The sequence below is a fragment of the Elephantulus edwardii genome, unplaced genomic scaffold (genome assembly GCF_000299155.1).
Source record: "Elephantulus edwardii isolate Elephantulus edwardi_28Jun2011 unplaced genomic scaffold, EleEdw1.0 scaffold00473, whole genome shotgun sequence".
NCBI classification, from domain to species: Eukaryota; Metazoa; Chordata; class Mammalia; order Macroscelidea; family Macroscelididae; genus Elephantulus; species Elephantulus edwardii.
The window spans coordinates 358,015-368,062 of NW_006400223.1; the positions used below are offsets into that span (position 1 = coordinate 358,015).

Genomic DNA, 10,048 nt, shown 5'->3' on the forward strand with positions numbered 1-10,048 from the left:
GATTTTGGATTTCCATTCATTCATTGCTGCACTTCTCTCCCCCCACAGCTCTCCCTACCCCCACTTTGCTCCTCTCTTTCAAAAGTAAAAAAAACACTCCTTCCTTGGTACACAATCCCCCCCCCCGCACCCCTCCCACTGCCCCAAGTACATTCCACTATGCAACCTTAATTGTGGACTCTTGTGATAACCATAATACCGTATCATACATTGCTTTTAAATTATTCACTCCCTCATCTGTTTCAGTGCAGTATACACAATTTATTCAGTTTTACTCAGTCTTACCCCAACCCTGATATCAATCCCATTTTACAACTGTGGCACCATGAAATATTTGTCCTTTTGCGAATGAGATATTTCACTCAGCATAATGTCCTCCGGGCTCACCCATTTTGAATAATATTGCATGAGTTCCTTGTTTTTCAATGCAGCATAGTATTCCATTGTATGAATATACCACAGCTTCTCTATCCATTCGTTTGTTGATGGGCACCTGGGTTGTTTCCAGCTCCTTGCTATTGACCAGAGCCGCGATAAACATGGGTGTGCATATATCTGCTTGGATGTCAGTTATCGTCTCTTTGGTATATATTCCCAGTAGTGGAATTGCTGGGTCAAATGGTATCTCTATTTGCAACTTTTTGAGAAAGCGCCATACCGCCTTCCACAGTGGTTGCCCCCCTCTTCTGTTCTTACAGAGTTACTCTGAGTTGGAATCAGCTTGATTACACACAGTTTTGGTTTTTAATTTAATTTTGAAAATGTGTTATATAAAAATTAACGTTTAAATGGTGACCAGGGAGGATAGAAGGAGAATTGATGCTTTTGAGCTTTGGTGTTGGAGAAGAGTGCTGAGGGTGCCATGGACTGCTAAGAAAACAAACATTCGTCCTGGAGAGGGTTAAACCAGGCTGGTCCTTGGAGGCAAGGATTCTGAGGCTTCGTCTGACATACTTTAGTCATGTTATAAGGAGGGATTGGTCCTTGGAGAGGGACATCATGCTTGGGAGGTGGAGGGCAGGTGCAGGAGGGGAAGTTCTTCTAGGAGATGGATTGATTCGGTGACTGGGGCAATCGTGATGAGTGTGTCGGAGACAGTGAGATTGGCACAGGGCAGAGCAGAGTTTAGAGCTGTTGTACATAGGGTCGCGACAGCACATAACAGCAACAACAAGTCACGTTCTCATTTGATTAACTTAAAAATTCAGAATTTCTTTGTGAGTGCTTTTCTGTTTGATTTCTTAAGTATTTTATACCTCTTCATTTGCAGTAGTAATTTTTCTCTAAATGTTTGGATTTTGTTTTAAGATTTGACTTGAAGTTGTGTACATTTCACACTTAGTCACTCGTTACTAGGTGCTGATGTGTAGAGCATCTCCGATGGCGACCTTTTGAACAAAGAACACAGGCTTGCCCTGATCTGCCCCATCCTCACGCTCTCCACTTTATTCTAACACGTGGCTACAGTCACTGTGTCTGTCCATCTTGTCCCGGGTCTTCTATGTTTCACCGATTCTACTTTTTTTAACCAGGAAGACTTTTACCAAGGACTGGCGGCTCCTGAAAAAAAAAAAACAAACAAAAAAACACCTGACTTGAATTGTTTGTTCTTTTGGCAATCTATAGTGTAGTTGTTGTCCAGTTTCCATATAAATAGGAAACTAATTGCAAATGCCATGATTTTAGTCTTTAAACAGGAGTCATTGCTCTTTATTATTTTAGGGACTGCAGCACACCTTCTTTCCATTAGGCCACCAGGTCCTAGTCCTATACATTTTTTTCCCTACTAATAATTTTAATGAACATTTACAAAGATTTTGGATTTCCATTCATTCGTTGCTGTACTTCTCTCCCCACGGTCCTATCCATTTTAAAGTGATCTTTGATAGCTTGAGCAGATTTGCTCAATGCCATTTATATTTTTATTTATTAGCTGTTACTACCAATGGTATGGCATCCTAAGTAAAGTGAAATTTTTTGGATTATGAATCTCATGTAAAATGAAATCCTTGACAACTTCAGTCTTTTCTCCATTTATCGTGATAATGCCTTTTGGTTAGGAGGATTTTTGTTTCCTTGATATTGAGATGTGGGCTTTGATCTTCTAAATTATTTAGGTCTTCTTCACTTTATGGAAACAGAGTTGTGTCATCTGCAGAGCACAAAGTGTTGTTGAGTCTCCCACCAATCCTGATACCACATTCTTTTTCGTATAGTCCAACTTCTTGAATGATTTTCTCAGTGTATTGATTGAGTAGGTATGACAGATATATCACTGACACGTTTCTCCTGATTGTACACCATGCACTTATCCCTTGTTCTGTTCTATTGACTATTTTTTAGTCTTTGTACAGGTTTCACATGCACACAAGTAGAAATTCTGAAATCCATGTTCTTCTTATGTTATCCATAATTTATTATGATCCATGCATTCAAATGCCTTTGCAAAGTCAATAAAACATACACATATCTTTCTGGTGTTCTCTCCTTTTAGCCAAGATTCATGTGGCATAGCAGTGATATCCTGTGTGCCATTACGTCTTCTGAATCCAGCTTGAATTTTTGGCTGTTCCCTGTTAATGTACTAGTCTAACATCTTTCAGTACTCTTCAGCAAGATTTTACTTGTATATGATATTGATGATGATGTTTGATGATTACACATTTAGTTAGATAGCTGTCTCTTGGTGAATTGAAACAAATACAGATTTTTTTTTCAGTCACTTGGCCAAATTTCTAAATATAAGAAAGAAGTGTCTGGGGCTGTATCTGTTAAAACACCTAACTTGGTATTAACCAGTTCCTAAAGCCTCTTTTTTGCCATTCCCATAATGCAACTTGAACATCTTCCTTCAGTACCAGTGGCTCTTGATCATATATGCTGCTTCCTTGATAAATGCCATTGTGTTATTTTGTATTTCTAACTCCAGATCTTCTTATGTTATAATCCTTTGTTTTATGTTCTTGAACTACCCTTTGAAATTTAGATATAGACTTGTTTTTTCTCTTTGTGCTTAGATTCATTGACCCCTTCCCCCTCAGCCTCCAAAGCACACTATATTTAAGAAGGTAACAAACTGGCTGACTCTGAGAAGAATGGAAATCCCAGAACACATTTGATTGTGCTTAGGCAAAACCTATAATTGAACCAAGAGGCAGTCATCAGAACAGAGCAAGTAGACACTGCATGGTTCAAAATCGAGAAGGATGTCCACCAGCGATGTATTCTGTCTCCATAACTTTTCAATATGTAGGCAGAACAGATTATCCAGGACGCTGGGCTGTATGAGGAGGAATGTGGCATCAGGATTGGTGGAAGATTCATCAACAGACTGCATTATGCAGATGACACAACCCTGTTTACTAAAACTGAGGAAGACCTGAAACACTTGCTGCAGAAGGTCCAGGACTATAGCCTTCAATATGGATTGAAGCTCAGCATCAAGAAAAATAAAGATTCTAACCACTGGGCCAATTGGCAGCATCAGGATGGATGGTGAAGAGATTGAGATAGTTGACAGTTTTTGTTTACTTGGTTCCATAATCAACACTCTTGATACCAGCAGCCAGGAAATCAAGAAATGAATTTCATTGGGAAAGTCAGCTGTCAGGGACCTCTCCAGAGTACTAAAGAGCAACGACATTAGGCTGGAGACCAAGGTGTGCCTGATCTGGGCCATAGTCTAAGCACTTGTGTTCTATGCATCAGAGAGTTGGACAATGACTAGGGATGATAGAGAATTGATGTCTTTGAGATGTGGTGCTGGAGAAGAGTTTTGAATATACCGTGGACTGCTAGGAGAACAAACAGGTTGTCCTGGAGAGAGTGAAAGCAGGCTGCTCCTTAGACGCAAGGATTCTGAAACTTCTTCTGACATACTTTGGACATGTTGCAAGGAAGGCCCAGTTTTTGGAGAGGGACATCATGTTGGGGAGGGTAGAGGGACAGCACAAGAGAGATGAGATGGATCGATTCAGTGATTGGGATAATGGGACTAGGTGTGTCGGAGACTGAGCTTGGCACAGGATAGAGCAGGGTTTAGGGCTCTTGTACATAGGGTCGCTATATGTCACAAGTGACTCAGCGGCACATAGTAACAACAGAGTGAATTCTAGAGGTCTAGTGGGTAAGGAGTTGTGCTGCCAACCCAAAAGCAGATGGTTGGAATCCACCAGCTGCTCTGTGGGATAAATATGGACAGTCTCCTCCTATACAATTTACAGCTTCTGTAAACCGCTGGAGGGTCAGCTGTGAGTTAGTTCCAGCTTGAAAGGACATAACAACAACAATGTACCTGAAATAGTTGACATACAGTACCATCAGTAGAAAAATAACTTAGTATCTTACTCCTGGCAGCTCAGTTAGGTCCTCATTTTAAAAACGGTCATAATTAAAGGCAATATAGTGGATAAAGTATAAACAAGTAATATATGATATGTTTGGGAAACACTGCTTTTAAAAACTTGTTTCTCATAATTTACCACTCTAAAATTATAAAAATTGTATTCTCTTCTCAAAATGGTAAAAATCAGGTTATGATTTTACCATTAAAATGTGGCTTTTTCAGTAGCCCTATTTTACTTATTATTTTGATGCCAGTTGAACCATAAATAGTCATATAGTTATTTGCCTCTGAAATCAGATACAGTATTATACATTCTAGTTACAAAATTGATGTTATGGTGTACATTTTAAATTAATTTCATTTGTTTCAAAACAGTAGGGAGAAAGAGGCATATGTTTACTGTTCAGGTGTATTCAAAGGTAACAACCATACAGCTGTCATGGCAGCATAGGCATTGACTTTTTCTTCTTTTCAAGAATTGATGTTAGATACTCCCAAGTCAACTCTTGAAAATAATGACTATTATAATGATGCATAATGACTCATAATGACTATGCACAATAGACATCATGTCTATGACATCATTACAGTTTCCACTTAAGTCCGTTGTCACTGTGTCAATTCATCTCATCATTGCAAGTCTTCCTCTTTTTCTCTAATTTGGAGATATAATTCATATTGAAGGCTGTAGTTTTTGATCATCAGCAGCCAGTGTTTCAATTCCTCTTCACTTTCAGTAAGCAGGGTTGTGTTATTCTGCATAACTTTTCGAAGAGGGCTCTGGTGGCTTAATGGTTAGTAATTGCACTGCCAACACAAAAGTTGACATTTACCAGCTCCACGAGAGAAAGATGAGCATTTTCTTCTCGTGCAATTTACCGCCTCTGAAAACGCACTAAGAGGGTCAGCTGTGGTTTGATTTGGACTCAGCAGTACACAACAACAACAGCAATCTCTTTTCAAGGACTAGCCCCTCCAGATAACCACAATATGTGGAACAAAGTCTCACCATATTTGTCTCTGTGCAGCTTTGATTATACTTTTTCAAGGACATATTTGTTTTGTTCTTTGTGACAATCCATAATTTATTCAGTATTCTTTGCCACCACCACAATTTAAAGGCATTCATTCTTCCACAGTCTTCCCTATTCCTTGTCCAAATTACACATCTTGATACAGCAGTTTAAAATACTATAGCTTGTGTCAAGCACACCCTAATCTTTAAATTCACATCCATGCAAGAGGTCCTTGGCAGATTTGTCCAGTGAAATAGACTGATTTCTTGACAGTTATTTCTGTGGATGTTGATTGCGGATTCAAGTAAAATGAAGTCATTGACAATTTCAGTATTTTTCCATTTATCATGATGTTGCTTTTTGGTCCATTGATAAGGATTTTTGTTTTCTTGCTATTGAAATAAAATTCATCTTGAAGGCTGTGATCTTTGATCTTCTGCAGCAAGTGTTTCAAATCCTCTTCACTTAAGCAATCAAGGTTGTGTTGTTTGAAAATTGCAGGTTGTTGATGAATATTCTTTCAATTCTGTTGCCACATTCTTCATGTAGTCCAGCTTCTGGGATTTTTGGGATAGTCATCCTAATTTCTCATCATATTTACGAGTAAGGCTTATGTTGTCATTATTTGTATGAGGATTTGGGGGAAAGAATGACTGTAAATATTTTTTTTTTAAATTTCAGAAATTCCATTATAAAAACCTTCTCCTTGGTGAACATGATGTCCCTTTAACATGTATTGAACAAATTGTGACAGGTAGGTAAAATACTTTACTCAGTCTGTAAAAGTTGCTGCTGGAAAGAGTACTTGGAGAGTCATACTTCAAAATCTCACAGTTGAAATGTTATCTCTTTAGGACTTTTCCCCTTCCCCCCCTCATTTGAGTACAAGAACATTGTGAAAGAGGCTGAAGTTCAGAAAATGGAGATGAACATTGTATAGGGTTGTTTTGGGTTTAGTTGGTTTTTTTGTTGTTTTCTAGGTCATAAATTAAAATTCTAATGATTAAATGTGACCATATGGTAATGATACTGTTAAAAAAATTAGTTTAAAGCCTTTTAAAAAGTGAAATTTAAAAAGACTCTGAAATTTCAAGAAATACAAGACAATATTCCAGGGAAATATTGCTGAAGTGATGAACTTTTTAATTCTTTTCGTTACAAATTTGTTAAAGAATGAATGCTCAAGAGTGAATAACAAAAATCTTTACAATTTTTTCTTTTCGTTTTGTGGTGTTCTTTTGTTTTGTTTTAGTAAATGACCACAAGAGGAAACAGAAAGTCTTAGGCCCCAACCAGAAATTAAAATTTAATCCAACAGAATTAATTATTTACTGTAAAGACTTCAGAATTGTCCGATTTCGCTTTGATGAATCAGGCCCAGAAAGTGCCAAAAAGGTAATCTTGTTACATTTTTAAATATTTTGTGCTATATACTGTTTTTTGGAAGAAGAATGGGCGATCTCCTCCTTTGTGAGTAACTACCTTGGAAAACCCACTGGAGGATCAACAGTGGGTCGGTTTCCAACTCTGTGGTATACAACAATACTACTGTTTTTACCAATTTCACATTTATTTGGAAGTTGTCATTTCTCGTATGAGTTTGCTATAAGAAACCCCTATTACATACCATCTTACATCATAGTTAAAAATGCTTCTAGAACTGTTTGCTTAGATTGCTCTGAAGTATTTTTGCTATATTTTTTTTATTCTTATTCTTACTTGTTGTCAAATTGGAACTGACTCAGAGTTGACCCTCCATTGAGTTTTTCAGAGGTTGTAAATAGCGTAGGAAAAGATTGCCAGACTTTCTTTCAGGGAACAGCTGGTAGATTTGAATTGTATGCCTTTTGGGATGGCAGAGCAGCTCCTTGCTACTAAACTATCAAAGTTTCTTATAATTTTTTTTATTCTAAAAATACTTAAGAACAGAGTATCATGTGGAAATTAGCATACCTCTTAAATTAAGAACTTTACAGCCGCTTTCATACTTGCTTAAAAATGTCAGAAATGTTTTATAACGTTGGTAAGACTAGTAAATCAGTACCTTAGAATTTGACCAAGAAACTGAAACTATAAATCAAGTTATGTGAAAGTTATGGATATAATGGAAGAAGCCCAATAATTATTAGTGGTTTAAAGAAATATATTAATTGATTTGAGTGATATTTGTTAAGGAGAATTAGAATTTGTTAAGGGCGTTAGAATGTTTATTGCCTACTTGTAATGTAAAATTTAAGAACAAACATTCTCAGTTCTTTGATTCTGCTTTTGGCTGTGGGAAAGGAATAAGCCTTTAGACCTAATGTCCTCCATCATTCTGGTGCGGCAGAGAATATCAGTGAGTTTCTGAGAGAGATTCTGCCCCTGTATATTGAGGTTAGATGGTTTAGTAGAATGGAAACTTTCTTATCTGAAAAATGTGGCAGTTTTCACACTACCATATTTTGCATGCGTTTGTTTTCCACGGTTAATACTACAACAAAATTTTTGTTCATAAAATAAGGCTATCAAGAACAAAAACATATAGCTGCTTTATGAGCCTGGCACAGAATATGGCAGAGTTATATCTGTTGTGCTTAAGGTCGATGTGAGTTATGGTATGGATAACACCTAACAGCAACAATCCTTATCTATAGATACTTTAGCATTAGAAACAATATATAAAATATTTTAGCCAAGTTACTTTCCTGAAAGTAAATATGATTTAATCCACCAAAAAACATCAGTAATATACTGATTACAACCTACAACCTTTCACTTCTGGTCATGTGGAATCTCAAGAATAGAGATATTATGAAACTTGTCTTAGTTTAGAATATTTTTAAATAAAAAATTGATAGAGTTGGCCCAGTGTTTTTTCAGAAAGCTTATGTTTCCTGCTCTTCACTGTATTTTTCAGATTATTTTTTCAGTATATCATCCTAAGTGAAAACCATTACTTTTTTAAAGTTCTTGAGCCACCTAAAATATTTGTTGATCATTTATTATGTGTGAGGCATTGTGCTAAGTTTTTCAGCTAAGAAGGGTAAGATAGTTTCTTGCTCTGAAGGCCTTAATACAGGTTGAGAAGATATTTATACACAAATGAAACTTAAGTAATAATGTCAAATAGTAGCAGAAAAGAAATTTCCTTTTAAAGAATAGTTGCCAAATAAACAGCAGACACATGCTGTGGTAATTAGGGATGACCATTGTTGGGTTATGGGGGGGAGGGGCTTGAATTGTTACCACAAAACAGGCAATTTCTTTTTTATGCCCTTTGGAAGAAAAGATCCTTTCCCTAGTATCTTAAAATATTTAGGAGAGAAATGTCACCTCAGGCAAGCCAGAGTATTTTTTGTTTTTAGAGTCATAGAGATTTATTTAATCATAAATGCAGTAGAAAAATAGAGGCAGTGGAAATACAGAATTTATTATTTTCTGATTTGGGGGTATTTTCAAGAGAAAAGTCATTACTTTGAGAATTAAAAACAAACTTTCTGGCATATTCATCATCTCAAGTGAAAGTTTTCATCTAAAATTGAGCTCTAGAAAACAAAACAAAATGAATAAATGAAAAATTTCTTTGTAAATTTTTATTCAAAAAAGACTGCTTTTTTAAAAAAATAAGATGTCATTTGCAAGTTAATGGCTTTTACCTACTAGAACTTTTGAATGCTAAGTTTTCTCTGGAAAATATTTTCATTTTATGTGTTTTAAAATGACCATTCTCTTGTGGGAATGAATTTGGAAATGCTGAAAATGTTTCTTTTTGAAGTATGAAAATATTAACTTGGTCCACATTTCATTAAATTTTGCTCTAAGGCTTTCTGGTAATCTAGTTAGTGTTGCTAAATTTGTACTTGGAAAAAATGAGATTGCTTTGTGCAGTTGTATTAATAAACATTCATTCTAATCATCCCTGGAATGTCAGGATAAGGGTTGTGAAAAAAAGGTCTTCCACAGAAAAAGTCTTTATGAGGAAAGGTGAAATTGGTTATGTAAAAGTAGACATCTAGCTCTATTGCCATTTAGAACCACCATTTTCCTTTGAAGAACCTTTGTTCAACAGTGAGGAGAGATACTGTGTTTAATGATTTATCACTCCTAAAAAATTTGTAAAGGATAAATTAAATAAAGGCCCTCTGTTGTCTTTGAATGTAGAATTAGTTGATCCCTCTGAACCACTTGTTCAAGCATCCTTTATAGAATGAAAATACAGCTAATCTGTTTAAAAAGAACAAGTTAGCCTTTTCCTGAACTTTAATCCCCTCCCAATCAGATGTATTCCTTAGTAGTGCTCAGAATACAGTAATATAGAATTCATTGCCATGGATTGAAACTGACTAGTAGCTGAACCTCTGTCAGGTTTCCAGGAATGTAAATCATTCTCCTTACATACAGCTTGTGGGTTAGAACAACCAGAGAGGCTCTGCCTTTGAGTTAGCAGGTCACTTTCTACAGACAAGGCCACCAGAACTCCCTCAGTAATATTAGGAAAACATTAGAGTTTTTGTAAATATAGTAGGACTTGATGAAGTTTAAATGTAATGAGTTTGAGTTTCTCTTGTGCTGTTCCATAAGAGGAAAACCCAGCACCGTAGGTATTTCTGGGTTTTAGTCCAGACAAGAAAGTCAGTCTTAGTCCCAGAATTGCCTCAGTTTGTGTTTTACTCCTCATTAGAAAATAATTTGTATAATTTAATAT

General features: G+C 36.3%; 1 protein-coding gene across 1 annotated transcript in view; it reads left to right on the forward strand.

Annotated features, from left to right (window-relative positions):
• The window catches only part of MTMR10 (myotubularin related protein 10), a 94,049-nt gene that overhangs the window by 16,081 nt on the left and 67,920 nt on the right, over positions 1-10,048 (forward strand). The window contains exons 4-5 of the mRNA XM_006902937.1: positions 6,043-6,115; positions 6,614-6,756. Coding sequence (XP_006902999.1) covers positions 6,043-6,115; positions 6,614-6,756 — 216 coding nt within the window. The remainder of the gene's footprint in view (positions 1-6,042; positions 6,116-6,613; positions 6,757-10,048) is intronic.